General features: G+C 46.0%; 1 protein-coding gene across 1 annotated transcript in view; it reads left to right on the forward strand.

The window, feature by feature from the left end:
- The first annotated feature begins 5,168 nt into the window (after positions 1-5,168).
- The window catches only part of CRYBG2 (crystallin beta-gamma domain containing 2), a 220,691-nt gene continuing 208,039 nt past the window's right edge, over positions 5,169-17,820 (forward strand). The window contains exon 1 of the mRNA XM_056560140.1: positions 5,169-5,380. Coding sequence (XP_056416115.1) covers positions 5,169-5,380 — 212 coding nt within the window. The remainder of the gene's footprint in view (positions 5,381-17,820) is intronic.

Consider the following 17,820-nt stretch of genomic DNA (forward strand, 5'->3'; position numbering starts at 1 on the left):
TGCTGCGATCTGTCTATTAATGCAGGTACTACAGCTCCCAGCATTGAGCAGAGTGTGCTCCATGCTGGGAGCTGTAGTACTTGTAGTTAAGGAAAGATCACAGCGGGTATCACTACTGACAACCGCTGTGATCCTCCTGTATAATGTATGGATGCGGCCGGCGCTCTCCTATGGTCCCCTGCACGCCGTATATATAAACATTCCGATTTCTCACAGAGAGCTGTGATTGGCTGGAACCATCTGGCCAATCACAGCTCCCTGCGGGAAATATGAATATGCGTATATATACGGCAGTGCAGGGGATCATAGAAGAGCAGCCGCCGCATCTATACATTATATGAGAGGATCGCAATGGGCGATCTGTCAATTAGTACAGGTACTACTACTCCAATCATGGAACAGTGTGTTCTATGCTGGGAGTAGTAGTACTACCTAAAAAAATGTAAAAAAAAAAAAAGTGAAAAACACACACATACACACACTAAATTTTTATTATTGTCGGCTACATTTTTAGCGCTTTACCCGCCCACATAAATTGATCCCTGTTTAAAAATGAATAAACATTTCATAATAAAAAAGAGAAATTTCGTTAGATGCAATTTTTTCCATCACTACTGTATCTTTTTTATAATTTTTTTTATGGTACCCTACGAAATTTTAATAAAAAAGGTATCTCCATAATTTTTGGGGATAAAAAGAATCCAAAAGTCCAAAAAAGAATAAAAACCGCCTGCAAATACGCAAAATTTAAAACCAACATGGCGTTTTTCTTGGTGTTTTTGCTATCCCATAGACTTCTATGGGAGGAAAATGCCGCGATTTCAGAGCAAAAAAACGCCAAACTAGGTTTATGTCGGGCGATTTGAAAATCCAGCCTCTGAGCCCGAAATTGCTGAAAAACGCCAAAAGGATTAAAAAAATGCCAAACTGAAAAACGCCAAGTGAATCTGGCATTTTGCAGTTTACTATTGACTTGCAGCTAACATCTGGCCACGGCGTTTTTTCTCTGAAAAAATGCAGTGCGGGAAAATTGGCGTTTTTAATGGCGTTTTTGCAAAAAAAAACCTCAGTGGAGTTCCAGCCTAAGAAACACACCGACATCCGGTTACGGATAACTGCCTTTTACTGAGCAGGGTGCAGATGGTATTACATGCCAACAGTATGGTGCAGAGTGGAAAGAATGCAGTGTAACCCCTTGGGAGCCCTGTTGCCTTGCTGGGACTTACGGTGCTTTCACCCAATAGAATTAATACTGACTTGATGGAAGACCGAAGATTGTTCTAGGTAGTTAGAGTTCTGTTAAAGTCCCGTAGCTTCCTCCACCAGGGCATCAATTTCCACCATGTGAGTGATCCTTGCAGAATGACTAGATAAGACTTGATAAGATAGATTTGTTCTGGGCCTTCACCCATAGTTTCTCCACACAACTTTACCACACTTGTGCTCACACTGTGATGAACTCTGAACTGGGGCAACTCTTTCCCCACTACTCGATATACTAAACAGTTTAGGGGTTTCCAATGGGCATACAGGGTCACATAGACTTGCACTGCTCCACATCCTTAAAGGTACAACACACATATATAAATAACACATAAAGAAATAACATAATACTTAAAAATATATGAAACCTCTGATAAAGTGCTTGAACATAATAGAGATAATAACCAGTCCTTGAGTGGGCCCAACACCTGTGCCGCAGGTCTGCTTGAGGAAGTCCGAAGCCACAGGACAGCCTTTGGTGATGGGACACCGCATATATGTATGATGTATGTATGTATGAGTTATGTGCAGTATATGTATGTATAATGGAGGTATTACTGATGTATAGTATATGAATTACTGCAGTAGCGTAACAATAAATTTGGGGGCCCAGTGCGAGACTTTCCCCACAAGGTGTCCCACACCCATAGCAATATACCTCTTCCATACCAAATTGCTCATAGTAATATGTTCCTATAGCCATTTCATATGCCCGTACTTTAGTAATGCTCTACTCGGGTAAGGGTACATCAGTGGTCTCCAAACTGTGGACCTCCAGCTGTTGCAAAACCAACTCTGAGCATGTTGGGAGTTGTAGCTTTGCAACAGCTGAAGGTTCCCAGTTTGAAGGCCTAGGGGGTATATGCTCCAACTGACCGCAGAGCCTTTTAAACAAAACTACAGCAGCCGTGGAGAGCACAGATGATGTACAGCGTCCAGAGTTCACTGCACTTCTGCCCCAGCAGTCGGGCATTGGAGAGGAAGCACAGCAGCAGACAGTGGTGACCTTTCAATGCATTGGAAGACATGACACCCTGTCCTCTGCTCTGGTTGCTAGCTCCTCCCAGAATTTACCATCCCCCCCCCCCCCCCCCCCCCCACCATACACCATCGGGCAACTGAAAAAGCATCACAATCATCTACCAAAAGCACAAGGCAGTGAAATGTATGATAGATGTGCATATGACTGGTGCATAAAAGATAATGGATGTGTGTATGTATAATGAGTGTATGATAGATTTGTGTATGTTTGAGAGATGTATACATACATACACCAGTCATCTACACATCTATCATACATGGATACATATACTCTACATTAGTCATTCATCCAGCATACATACTCACATATACTTTACACCAGTCATATATGGATCCTACCTACATGGGATGTACAGCAGTCATACACATAACTGTCATACATATACTGAGCATTGATCTGCCTCGTTGACACATACATGTAATCGCCCCCGTCACATTCGGGACATCCCTGTGTCCCGTAAGATCATTTCAGGACACAAGGATGTCCCTGTTACATTTCTGCGGCGGCCCCCACGTTAACTTTAAAAATGCAGGGGCCGCTGGGAGGTAGCCCAGGCAGGGACATCACTGACGTCTCGTGCGTGCGCCCTTACGAACGGAGGAGCCGTGCATCGAGGAGAAGGACGACGCGCCCATGGTAAGTTGAACGTCATCTTCGGTGATCCGACCACCGCTACTCCATAGCGACCATAGCAGTAGATCGTGACCCCGGACCGGAGGAGCGGTGGTCGGATCACTGAAGTGGGGCAGTACACAGACCTACAGCCTCCAGCAATACACTGTATATGGTTGAAGGCTATATGTCTGTGGGGGAACTATACTGCACCTAATGTGGGGAACTATACTGCACCTAATGTGGAGGAACTATACGGCACCTAATGTGGGGGAACTATACTGCACCTAACGTGGGGGAACAATACTGCACCTAATGTGGAGGAACATTACCGCACCTAATGTGGTTGAACTATGCTGCACCTAATGTGGGGGAACTATACTGCCAACCTAATGTGGGAGAGCTATACTGCACCTAATGTGGGGAACTACAACCTAATGTGGGGGAACTATATTGCACTAAATGGGGGGGAACTACAACCTAATGTGGGGAACTATACTGCATCTAATGTGGGGAACTATACTGCACCTAATGTGGGGGAACTATACTGAACCTAATGTGGGGGAACAATACTGCACCTAATGTGGAGGAAATATACTGCACCTATTGTGGGGAACTATTTGGCACCTAATGTGGGGGAACTATACTGCACCTAATGTGGGGGAACAATACTGCACCTAATGTGGAGGAACTGTACTGCACCTAATGTGGGGAAACTATACTGCACCTAATGTGGAGGAACATTACCGCACCTAATGTGGGGGAACTATACTGCACCTAATGTGGGGGAACTATACTGCCTACCTAATGTGGGGGAGCTATACTGTACCTAATGTGGGGAACTACAACCTAATCTGGGGGAACTATACTGCACTTAATGTGGGGGAACTACAACCTAATGTGGGGAACTATACTGCACCTAATGTGGGGAACTATACTGCACCTAATGTGGGGGAACTATACTGCACCTAATGTGGAGGAACTATACTGCACCTAATGTGGGGAACTATACTACATCTAATGTGGGGAACTATACTGCACCTAATGTGGGGGAACTATACTGCACCTAATGTGTGGGAACTATACTGCCAACCTAATGTGGGGGAGCTATACTGCACCTGATGTGCCGGAAATATTCTGCACCTAATGTGGGGGAACTGTACTGCACCTAATGTGGGGGAACTGTACTGCACCTAATGTGGGGGACTTTACTGCACCTAATGTGGGGAACTGTACTGCACCTGATGTGGGGAACTGTACTGCACACCTAATGTGGGGAACTGTACTGCACCTAATGTGGGGAACTATACTGCACACCTAATGTGGGGGAACTGTACTGCACACCTAATGTGGGGGAACTGTACTTTAAACCTAATGTGGGGGAACTGTACTGCCCCTAATGTGGGGGAACTGTACTGCCAACCTAATGTGGGGGAACTGTACTGCACCTAATGTGGGGGAACTGTACTGCCCCTAATGTGGGGGAACTGTACTGCCAACCTAATGTGGGGGAACTGTACTGCACCCCTAATGGGGGGGGAACTGTACTGCCAACCTAATGTGGGGGAACTATACTAACTATGTATATATATATATATATATATATATATATATATACATGCACGCACGCGGCATGAGTTTGTGCTTTAGGGTGCACCCTAATACAATAGGCTGCGCACACCTATGATTGTATCCATTAATGATACAACTACCATATATACACATCATGCTTAACATCATACATGCAATACATATTGGGACTGCACATCAGTCATACTATCAATCATGTACCTGTCATACATAAATGGACCATACATCAGTCACACATACATACAGGGAGTGTACATCTATTACACATACAGCAGTGCACATTATACCTCGCTCTTCTGTACATAGGATGATAGTCAGTCCTATACATGCAGTTCACAGGTCTGTGTGTATACACTATGTGCACTTTTGTGTGTATAGTGCCCGCTCTCCCACTATGTGTACTACACCAGCTCCTCAGCACACACCCCGAGCAGCAGTGAAAGGGTGTCGTCCTGTCAGCTCCGCACACCTGTCTGGTCTCTGCCGCCGGCAGCCCATGTGACAGTCCCAGCCTGAGGTGTCAGGTGAGCGTCTCTGCCTTGCAGATTCCACCTCCAGCCCCGGGGTGCAGGCAGGCCTCCTCCTCTGCCCCCTCCTCATCCTCAGCCGACCTGAACTCCCAAGTCTCTGGCTGACTGAGAACTAAGAGTCCCCGGCCAGTATGTCATCTCCAACTCCAGAGTCCCCGAGGAGTGGGAAGAAGCATGGCCTGAGGAAGAGGCTGCTCCGCTTCTTCTCCAGGACTGAGGACAACTTCAAAGAACATCCCAGGACGCGAAGTGAGGAGGAAGGCAAAAGCCCCTCAGCCGTGGAGTCCGGTCACCTGGTCCGTAAGGGAAGGAGCTGGAGCGAGAGACTGGGCAGGAAGGACAGGTAAGGGGCATGGCACCGGCACTGGCACTGTCTGGCACCAGTCACTGGCTAAAGGGGCATATATACATATCTTCTCTAGTATACAGTGGTTCTATGGTTGACAACCGCTGCATGAGGACTCCTGCTGTACCCATACCACTGAAGTGTCTCTGGTTTGGGGTACTGCCACTACTTTTGTCCCTCTTTACTTCTTAAATACACCCCTTTGTACCTAGGAAACACATGTCAATACGACTCCTCTTCTTTAATTGTTGGCTGTCCGGGCATGTTGGGAATTGTAGTTTTGCAACAGCTGGAGGCACCCTGGTTGGGAAACACTGCTGTAGTAACCGTCCGCTTCCTAGTGCTCACACTGCGGAACTGTAGCTGAATCTCCGCTCATGGAATTCAGCGAGCGGAGATTCAGCCTGGCAGCCGGCGGCGGTGGTAGGACCGCGCGGCATTGCGCCGTCACCATTGACGGCATTGACAGTGCTTGCGGATTTCCGCGCAAAGAATGAACATGTTCTTTCTTTGCACAGAACAATTTCAGCGGCGGAATTGTCCACCGCTGAAATTCCGCAGTGTGAACGAGTCTCGCGGAAGACCCATTCACACAGATGCTAACGTTTACTGTGCGGAATTTCACTCACGGAATTCCGCGGGTATTCCGCAGTGTGAACATACCCTTAAGTACAAAAATGTGTAAGGGTATGTCTGCACAGCGTAGAATTCACCGGCATATCACATTTTCTTATTCCCTTTTCAGGTATGTTCACAAAAGGCAAAATTTAGCAACATATTTTCTGCCAAAAATGTGCTCAGAAATAAAATATGTTGGTAAAGTTGACACTGTGTCAACATAGCCTTATACTGTACGGCTGACATTATTTGCTACAAATGTTTATATGTTGTCAATCATTTCTATGACGATTTTTGCCCTAATGTTTAAAAAACCAACAAATGATTCAAGTATACAGATGCATGAAAAATTAAAGAACCACATAGCTTAAATGTTTACATAGCTGTAAAACCAGCCTAAAATCCGCAGAAGATTCACTTGTCTTACATTTCGATTGCGCTGTTTATTATGGTAAACTATGGTATGGGCCACAGATGTCGTTGCATTTTCACAGCAAATGATGTATGTTCATAGAATACCTAGATCTTGTGGCGTATTGTCAGGAATGTCATAGTATGCATGGGCCCTACGTGTCCCCTCGAAAAAGTGGGGAGGGCAGACCTATAGTGTAGCCCCTGTAACACCATGTGGTACAGTTATGAGTAGTGATCCTTTGTATAATTGTAGATGTGAACATATGTCTGTGTAGAGCAAATATCCTGGGTGATCTCTCTACAGCTTATTCAGCCCTGCTGCATTATTACTGCGTTCTGGAGGTAAAATTTAAAGGGGTACAGTGACCCCCTCGACCTACGATGGCCCCGACATACGATAATTTCAACATGCGATGGCCTCTCAGACGCCATCGCATGTTGAATGCAGCATCAACATACGATGCCTTTGTTTGTCGGGGCCATCGCATAAACGGCTATCTGGCAGCGCTGACTGCTTCAGCTGCCACCGGATAGCCGTTTATGGTGCCCCGTGAGCTCCGGGGATGGTCACTCACCTGTACCGGCACTCCGGCGCGTCCTCTTCGGGATCCCCTGCATCGTCGGCACTCTCCATCGACGTCATCACGTCGCTGCGCACGCTGTCCCGTCATCCAATAGGAGCGGCGTGCATAGCAACGTGATGGCGGTAACGTGAGAGCGCGGATGCTGGGGAAGCAGAGGCCTTGCCGGAGCGGCGGGGACAACCCGGGGACGCGGTGACAGAGATGGACGGCGACATCCCGGGCAGCGGTGACGAGCGGTGACGGTCCGGAGCGGCGGGGACAGGTGAGTACAACTTCCTCTAACAGTGGTCTACAACCTGCGGACCTCCAGATGTTGCAAAACTACAACACCCAGCATGCCCGGACATGCTGGGTGTTGTAGTTTTGCAACATCTGGAGGTCCGCAGGTTGTAGACCACTGTCCTATACTACATTGCACGGTTCCCTCAACATGCGATGGTTTCAACAGATGATGGTCCGTTTGGAACAGATTACCATCGTATGTTGAGGGACCACTGTACTCCGCATCTCAGTGTTTGGAACAAAATGTTCCGAACGCTGGAGCCGGTGCCGGGAGCTCGTAACGTCATAGCCCCGCCGCTCATGACAGCTGTCACGCCCCTCCCATAGACTTGCATTGAGGGGGCGGGGATTGACGTCATGAGGGGGCAGGGCTATGACGTCACGTAACAGTTTGTTCCAAATGCTGAGCAGTGGAGTACCCCTTTAAATTTTTTTGTCCACTGGCCGCCAAGTTATGCCCCTGTAAAGTTCCACAATTTGGTCCAAGGACCGCAGTTTGAGGCGGGGCCCCTGCCGGCCGTCTGCCTCCCAGAGTGAATGTCCTAAGCCCACCCCCGTACTTAGTGTATTCATTACCTTCAACTCCACATCCTAGTGACGTGGAGTCACATGTCTCGTGAGCACAGCGCTCTGTCTGCAGACGGCATGCACCTAAAGATTTTACCCAGCATTCACGTCCTCATGACGTGAGAGCTCTCCGTACGCTGTGCTTATGGGACATGTGACTCCACATCACTAAGACGTGGAGTTGAAGGTAATGAATATGCTAAGTACGAGGGCGGGCTTCACTCTGAGAGGCAGACGGCCGGCGGGGGCCCCGCCTCAAAGTGTGGTCCTTGGACCAAAGAGCGAAACTTTACAGGGGCATAACTTGGCGGCCAATGTAAGTGACCACTGTATGGACTCCTGTTCACGCACACTATACTGTAACTGTGTATTGGGTTTAGTGTGGGAGAAATTGGCTGACAGTTTTCCTTTAAGAGCCACACTTTCAGTTGTATTATATTCCATTGTACTAGGTTTGAGATATAAAGGTTTACCTATAACGTTCACTTGTTGGCTACAGGGAACGTTACCTGCCTCTATTTTCATATTGTGGGAATGGGTGTTGTGGTGAGAGTGCTTCCGTGTGAACAGCGGGATACATTGCGATACATTGTGTGCTGAGGACTTGTAATTGTTTGATTAAGTTTGTATGTCTGGCCATGTGCCGCAGTAGGTAAACAACAGATGATCAGGCGACATATACTGTTGAAAACATGACAGTAATGGCATTATAGCTGCATATGATGTCAACTTACTGTACGGGTAACCATAAACCTGAAAGAACGCAGCAGCTACATTCCCTATATGATCTTCTTTCAACATCAGTAGATAGCTCTGTATAGAACATCACTGTACATGGATTAGCACTGACAGCACTGAACCTTATAGATAAAAGAGACATGCCCAGAGCTTATGGAGATACCAATTAAGTATTATAGTGGCTTCCTGTGTAGACTGGAAACACCCTGAAGCCTATACCTTCTGAGGGTAAACACTGGGGTGTCATTTAATGCTGCCAGGTTGTATGCAAAGGGCAATAACTAATCATTTTATTTTTTTGTTTTATGAAGAGGGTGACTGCTACATATTAACCTAAAAGCTGTGTCTGGTCTTTACACCTTCCCTTCATCAGCTGACAATCTGTGTTAGGCTATGTTCACACAGCAGAAGTATTTCTGAATGTCCGCCCGGAAAACACAGATCAACATATTGCAAATAGCAGGCATTAGGACAGCTCTGAAATGCGCTGACTCCATAGATGGCAACGTATATCCGAGCGGATTCTGCTGCGGAAATTCGGCTGTGTGCATGGTGCAGCAGAATCCCAATAAAACCGCTGTGTGAACATGGCCTAGGGTATGTTCACACAGGCGGTTTACAGTGAGTTTCCTATGACGGGATCTCCGCAGCGGAAAATCCGAAGCAGATTACATAGAAAAATGTGCCGGCAGATAAGAGCCATCTGGCCCATCTAGTCTGCCCAATAATCTGAATCCTATCAATACCTGGCCCTATCTTATATGAAGGATAGCCTTATGCTTATCGCATGCATGTTTAAACTCCTTCACTGTATTTGCAGCAACCATCTTTGCAGGAAGGCTATTCCATGCATTCACTACTCTTTCAGTAAAGTAATACTTCCTGATATTACTTTTAAACCTTTTCCCCTCTAATTTAAAACGATGTCCTCTTGTGGTAGTTTTTCTTCTTTTAAATATGCCCTCCTCCTTTACCGTGTTGATTCCCTTTATGTAGTTAAAAGTCTCTATCATATTCCCTCTGTCTCTTCTTTCTTCCGAACTATACATGTTAAGGTCCTTTAACCTTTCCTGGTAAGTTTAATCCTGCAATCCATGTACTAGTTTAGTAGCTCTTCTCTGAACTCGTGCAGAAAAGCCGGCAGGAGACGTCACTCGTCCTCGACATACCTGCCGTACAGCCTCGCAAGACCCGCCGCTGGCCTGAGCCTGCCAGAGTGTGGCCAGGTAATGGATAAATAAAAAATATAAAATGCAGAGCAGGGGAGAAGTGTTTGCTCAAAGGACCCGCTGCTGGTCACTGTCTTAAAGTGGCCATGGCCGGACTGCTGATCTTTAACAAGCAGCCGGCACTGCGGCCACTAACCAGTGACTAGAAGATTTATCGGCTTATAACACAGGTAGGGTTTTTTCTGTAAATTTAACTGGAATAGACTTAATAGACTGAAAATTTCGCTGTTTGAATAGAACTACGGAATCCTGTATGGAAATTTTGCGTTCTGAACATGGCCTTATACTCCATGCATTATTATTAGGCAGTTGGGAAAAGTCTTATGTGTGACCAGCGAAAGTCACATGAATGGATAGTTTACTGTTCTATGATGTATGGTATGATTGCAAAAATCCTCATTATGAAAAAAAGGCCACAAACAACAAAAGGCCTCTGAATGCAAAAATGTAAAATAAATAAGTAAAAAAAAAGAAAAAAAAACAATAATAATAACATGTTGAATGAATGTTGCCTTTTCATTCATTGGCCAAAAAAGTGTGTTCATTCCAAAACACTGTAAAATGCTATGTGTTTGTGAATTCAACCTAAAATACTCTAGTTTCACTTTTCAAATGGAACCTTTGATGAGAATCCTTGAAAAACCAGTACAGGGAGTAAGAGTTATGTGAAGGTATCCTTTAATTGTAGGTCACAAAGAGAAAACTGCTATGTAGAAATTTCCAAAGGATTTGATCAAACAGCCTGGTCAGAATTTAGTGAGTCAGTTGGGGAGAGTTATCAATACCTGTGTAGGAAGATAGGCCCACAGCAACAATCAAAGTGCTTCTTTTATGTAAAAACTAAAAATAAGAATATATAGGGCAGGTATTATCTCCAGGTGAATTATCAGGGTACATAGGATGCAAGAAAACCTGTCAAAAAATACACTTACCTCCTTTGGTTATGCAGATTAGGCACAACAATACTGAATGCCAAATGGTAATAGATCACTGCAGCACCTTGTAGAACCACACATGAAACCGCAATCAAAGCTGAAATGTGAAAAAGAACCCCAAATAGCTGTGACCATGCTGAAAAACCAAACACTTCAACAGTAGACAGTGCACCAGTCTGAGGTCTCACCACCTAAGAGGACCAGACAAAGTTAAATTCATACCGCAAATTTTTTATTTAAAGCGCAACTGTCATGGATATTGTACCCCCAGACTAATACCATGATAGTATAGATGATGATACGTGTAATGCAGCTATACTTTTGGCTGCTCTTTATCACACTTTATCAGCAGGAAAATAGTTTTATCGTGCAGTCAGCAACAGTCAGATAGGCGTGGCCGGGGTTCGCAATGCCCCACCTCCGCCACGCCTATCACCTGTAAGCGAGCACAAATCCCCAGCGCAAGTGCCCCGATGTTCATGTTGTGCGGGCCGTGACTCCACTGAGCCTTTACATATTTGGGGGAGATTTATCAAAACCTGTCCAGAGCAAAAGTTGCTGAGTGCATGTGTAATATATATCCCCCCCCCCCCGCATATCGCTATTATATACCCCCCGCAGCGCATGTGTAATATATATCCCCCCGCATAGCGCTATTATATACCCCCTGCAGCGCATGTGTAATATATATCCCCCCGCATATCGCTATTATATACCCCCCGCAGCGCATGTGTAATATATATCCCCCGCATAGCGCTATTATATACCCCCCGCAGCGCATGTGTATATATATATACCCCCCGCACAGCGCTATTATATACCCCCCGCAGCGCATGTGTACACATATATATCCCCCCGCATAGCGCTATTATATACCCCCTGCAGCGCATGTAGGTATATATTATATATGCCCCGCACAGCGCATCTATATACGTATGCCTCTGAAGTGCTATCAATGACTCATGCAGTGGTCTCCTCCAACTTGCAGACCTCCAGATGTTGCAAAACTACAACTCCCAGCCGTTGGCTGTCCGGGCATTCTGGGAGTTGTAGTTTTGCAACATCTGGAGGTCCGCAGGTTGGAGACCACTGCGCTTCAGAGGCATACGTATATAGAAGTGAAGTGGGGACCAGACATATAGCGTTATCTGGTCCCCACTTCGCTTCTATACACAGTCCTCAGCAAACATCACAGCTGCCCCATCGCCTCCCCCCATCCCCGGCGTTATAATTACCTGTTCCCGGCCCAGGTCCGCGATGCTTCTGGCTTCGGCGCTGTTGCTGTGCGCTGTCACTGTGCGCACTGACAAGTGACGTCCCAAACGCACGTCGTGACGTCACCGTCAGTGCGCACGCTGGGAGTTGTAGTTTTGCAACATCTGGAGGTCTGCAAGTTGGAGCAGACCACTGCATTAGTCATTGATAGCACTTCAGAGGCATACGTATATGGATGCACTGTGCGGGGCATATATAATATATGTACACATGCGCTGCTGGGGGTATATAATAGCGCTATGCGGGGGGATATATATATGTGTACACATGCACTGCGGGGGGGTATATATATATATATATATATATATATATATATACACATGCGCTGCGGGGGGTATATAATAGCGATGTGTGGGGGGTATATATATGCACATGCGCTGCAGGGGGTATATTATAGCGCTGTGTGGGGCGGTATATATATGCACATGCGCTGCTGGGGGTATATAATAGCGCTGTGTGGGGGGGTATATATATGCACATGCGCTGCTGGGGGTATATAATAGCGCTGTGTGGGGGGTATATATATATATATATATGTATGTACACATGCGCTGCGGTGAGGGACCAGACATATAGCGCAGCAGGGGGCAAGATATATAGAAGCTGTGGGGACATATACAAAACCCCAGCGATTCTATAAATCTTTCCCGACCGCAGCTCTCAGGGATCCTTGAATGGCTCCTCAGTACGGGCCATTCAAGGATCCCAGCGGGGAAAATGAAAATGAAAGTAAAATACATCGCTGGGGAGCGGAGCATGCCGCCCGCTCCCCTGCTTAATAACTTTTGATCGGATCGGGTCTCAGAAGTGAGACCCAATGCGATCAACCCCTTAGCCCCTGTACTACTACCCCCAACATGGAACAGACCCTGTTCCATGATGGGGGTAGGATTTTGTCAGTTTTGAGTCATTTCCCGACAGCTCAGAGCTTTTGACGGGTTTAAAAAACACTCGGAGTGATGATATATTTTGTCGGGTTGTGCAACCAAATTTGTGTCGCATGGCAAATGAGGGCTAATATGTAAAGGCTCAGTGGAGTCACGGCCCGCACATCATGTACATCGGGGCGCTTGCGCTGGGGACCTGTGTGTCAATCACACAGTGGTCCCAGTGCTCACTTACAGGCATGGCGGAGGTGGGGCATTGCGAATCCCAGCCATGCCTATCTGACTGATGCTGGCTGCACGATAACACTATTTTCTGGCTGATAAAGTGTGATAAAGAGCAGCCAAGGTATAGCTGAATTACAAGTGTTGTCATCTATACTATCATGGTATTAGTCTGGGGGGTATAATATCCATGACAGTTGCAAATTTACCAGAGCAGGATTTATTTCGTCTGGTCCTCTTACTCGGTGAAACCCCTGATTGGTGTACTGTCTACTGCACCCTGGAGTGTGGAAGTGTTTAGTTTCCTGCCTTGTCCTGGTTATTTGGAATTATTTATCATTGGAAGTCTGCATTTTAAAGAAAAAAAAAAAGCATTACATGCCTTCCTGGTCCCCTATTGCTGCTGTGGTGGACCACCGGTGTATGGCGGGACCACTGGTGTAGTGGTGTAGGTGATGGGATCAGATGGTTTTAACCCCAGGGGCAAGATGTTGTTAACCCCTAGTGTTCGTGACGCCGGTGTGGTTTTAGGACTCCGGAAACACCACACGCCTGTTTTCTCCGCTATCCCAGTTGCTAGTAGTGAAATGAGAGTCCACAACCAGTTATGGTCAAACGGAGGTTTTACTGAGTATAAGACAGAAGGAATTATCTTCTCAGCTAAGGCCAGATTTCCCATAGAGGTGGCCAGGACCCAGAAGGACCTCGCAGCTTGCCGGACCAATATACTTGTAATTAACTTGACTTGAGATTGGACTTGACTTGACTATATGCAGGACTTGTCTTTTTGTAGTGACAGCAGACATAGACTTGAGATTTACTGGAATGTCTGTAGCTTTTGGGGTCTTCCAGATGCTGATGACTTGAACTGAGATCTCTGGTGTTTGCTGTGCTCAGTAGCAGGTAGTAAGAGAAGAGAGTGAATTGTAATGTCTGCCCCTTTATATAGTGGGGGCTGGACTAAAGCCCATTGATCAAGCTGAGGGTCATAAGTTAAGCTGGTGCTCTCTGGGAGAACATGTGACAACAAATCATGTGACTGCATAACATAACATGTGACAGACTTACAGGTCCCTGAGACCTCCCACAGCAACTCTGCTCTATCTATACATTAAGAGATTGTCTAGGCATTAAAGTGATATACACAACATTATGGAACAACAGGGGGAGACCTTGCAGGGGAGCCCCCAGGTCACTGAGGGTCTCAACCTGACAGGGCCTAAATGTAGTACAGGACCATGTCCTGTACTGGGACATTACACTACCACTTCAAGGGTCACCAGGAGCAGTTATCAGTGGTGGGTGATCAAGCAGGCGTGCAGTGCTTTTTTTTAACTATTTTATTATTTTTTTTTACCCACAATGGCAATAAATGCCACAACCTCTTAAAAAACACAGACACACACACACACTGGTCAGTGAGGGATAAAATGACAAAATAATATGCTCTGCATTTTCACCGGAGTTTTCCCTTTCCTTTTTTTCTAAGCCTAAAATTCTTCGGTTTCTGCAGTATGTTTTATGCCTACATAGGTGTCATCATTTGAATACTGTAATGCTCTGTAGACACAGCACTTGGCCTACATAGGTGATTCTTATTGCCTCACATCAACTCACTTGTCTGTTTTTTTAGAAAGGATCTCTGAAACTTTGATCCAAACTGGAACTGTCCAGAGCAGAAACAAATCCCCATAGCAAACCTACCCTGCTCTGGACAGTTCCTGACACGGACAGAAGTGTCAGTAGAGAGCACTGTGGTTAGACTGAAAATAAATTTCAAAAGAAAATAACTTCCTCTGTAGTATGCAGCAGCTGATAAGTACTGGAAGGATTAATATTTTTAAATAGAAGTAAAGTACAAATATGTTTAACTTTCTGGCACCAGTTGATTAAAAAAAAAAAAAATTAATTGCCACCAGAGTACCCCTTTAATAGGGTCCTGTCAACCACCAAGTCGAAATCGAGTTCTCACATTTGTATTATTTGCAGAACATTTTTGGATTCAGAGACCATTCTCCTGGCACTAATAAGCCTCTGGTTAAAGGGTATCTTTAGAGTGGTACTCCATTGAAAATATCCTATCCCCTATGCAAAGGATAGGGGATAAGATGTTAGATTGCGAGGGTCCCAGCGCTGGGACCTCCGCGATCTCTGGGCCAGCAGCGGCGGGCAGCTTCCGCATTCATGACGTCGCACCACGCCTCCTCCATTCATGTCTATGGGAGAGGATTTGACAGTTAGTACATAGCCGTCACGCCTCCTCCTATAGACGTGAATGGAGGGGGCGTGGCAGCTGCCATCGCCAGTCATCTGGCACGGAGCAGAGCTTATTTCGTGCACCAAATGACATGGGTGCCCCAGCGGAGATTGTGGGGGTCCCCAGCGGCGGGACCCCCGCGATCTAACGTCTTATTCCCTATCCTTTGGATAAGGGATAAGATGTTTTCAGTGGAGTACCCCTTTAAGGCTAGGTTTCCACACAGGTTTTTTTTTTTTTTTTGCCAAAGCCATAAATGGACTCAAAATGAATGGGAAATATAAAAGAAGAAGTTATACTCATGGATCTGCTTCTGACTGATGTCAAACTCCCTGAAACTTTGTAGACTGCTCACATTGAGCAGCAGGCTATGGAGTTGCAAGGTGTTTGAAGGTGCATCATGCCACTGCAATAACATTATAGTTACCCTTTAACTGTTGGTTAGGAAATTCAGGTTGCAGGCATATATACAGCAGTCAGGTTCTTTAGGTGTTTGGTGGCTAAACACATGAGCAGTTTGGCTGTAGAGGAGAGGACATTTGTCTTTTCCTGACCATTCTCTTGCACGGTTAGGCTAGGTTTCCACACTGTTTTTTCTGGTGTTTTTTTGGGGGGGGGGAAACTGCTACTACAGTGTTTGAGCCAAATTCAGAAGTGGGTCCAGTAGGAAGGAGAAGTGTAAGTATTTCTTTCATAATTCCCATTCACCTTGAATACACTTCTGGGTTTGGCTCAGAAATTGTTGTGGCAGTTTTCCAAAAAATCACCAGAAAAAACCTATGTGGAAACCTGGCCTTTAACCTCTGCATAAATGGTCAGACAGAATATTATATATATATATATATATATATATATATATATATATATACAGACAAAGTGCTGCTGCATTCTTCTGTTGCTATATATATATATATATATATATATATATATATATATATCAGTAAGGTTCCACTCAGCTAAGCATATAGGGGGAGATTTATCAAAATCTGTGCAGAGGAAAAGTGGTGCAGTTGTCCAGATCAACCAATTGATTTGCTTCTTTCCCTTTTAAAAAGGCATCTGAAAAACAAAAGAAGTATGACTAGGGGATCGTAGAGTTACGCTTGGCCCACACCACCCCCCTTACTAATTACCTTTCCCAATAAACACAGAGACACTATTGTGGTGCAAAGGCCACAGCGGACCCAATTTCCAATTATCTAAAACCTATTAACAAATATACATCCATAAATATATATATATATATATATATATATTTAATACTATATATATATAATATATATAAAATATAACACTTTACATGTCTACATAAATAACATGCCCCCTAACATCTCCAGCTATCCAAGGTAACATTACCCCATAACATTTACATAACCTGAACATAGTGCAAAATGAATTAAACCAAAAACTTCTGATATACCACCAGACTGTAAGGGGACCTGAAGGCAGCTTCTCCTTCCACTCTCTCCTACTTTGCCCTTGGTCGACCGTCACCTGACCCAAGGGCACCACCTTCAGAGACCACTGTGCCAACCGCTCGAGCATGCCTCCAGATCCCCCTCCATCTCCCGCCAAGGCGGCCGGTTGTGACCCCTTACACCCGGCTGGCCCTCCACAAAGCCACCGCTCTTTCCACCACTTCTCTAATGGACAGGGTCCACAAATCCATGCCGATAGGTGTCAAGTGAACCTTATCCCGCCCCAAAAACTCCACCGAAGGCACCTCCAAATCCGAGTGGCGAACCACCAATCCCCCGTTCCGAGCCACAAACTTACTGACGGCTTTGTTCACTATGGCCTGGGCCCGATTCACCTTCTTTACCGACCGCGCCTGATCTCACTTCAAACGCGTCACAATATCGGACCAGACTAAGACAATCCTCGGGAACGATGCCCACATGCGCAACATGTCCAGCTTGATGTCCCGTAGCAAGGATTTGGAGGTGCGCACTGCCAGGTCGTTCCCCCCCAGCGTGGACAACCATCCGGGGCCCTGTCCAACTCTACAAAAGAATGCAAAAAGGGGAGCAGCCCAGACCACATCAACCCCCCCTGTCCCAGCCAGCGCACCTGAGCGACATCCCTGTTGAGCCCCAGTTGCCTCCCATCCTGTCTCACATCAGCCCGCTCACCCCCCTACGAACGTAGGAATGCCCCACGATCCAAACCAAGCAAGGTCCAGGATCTGTAAAACACAACCAAACAAAATAAAAGACACTACCCAACAGACCCCATCGGACAAACATCACAACAAATGAGGACGGACATACAGCCTAAAACGCTGCAACTCCCACCTCCCGATCCTCTGAATGGCCTCGCGCCCCAACCCCCACCTGGAGGCTTCCGTAGCCGACCCGATCCGAAAAGAGTGTGAACTATACTCCCCAGGAACGCACCCAACCACCCCCAAGCAACGCCTGAAAACTTGC

This window comes from Hyla sarda, chromosome 2, assembly GCF_029499605.1.
Source record: "Hyla sarda isolate aHylSar1 chromosome 2, aHylSar1.hap1, whole genome shotgun sequence".
Lineage (NCBI taxonomy): Eukaryota > Metazoa > Chordata > Amphibia > Anura > Hylidae > Hyla > Hyla sarda.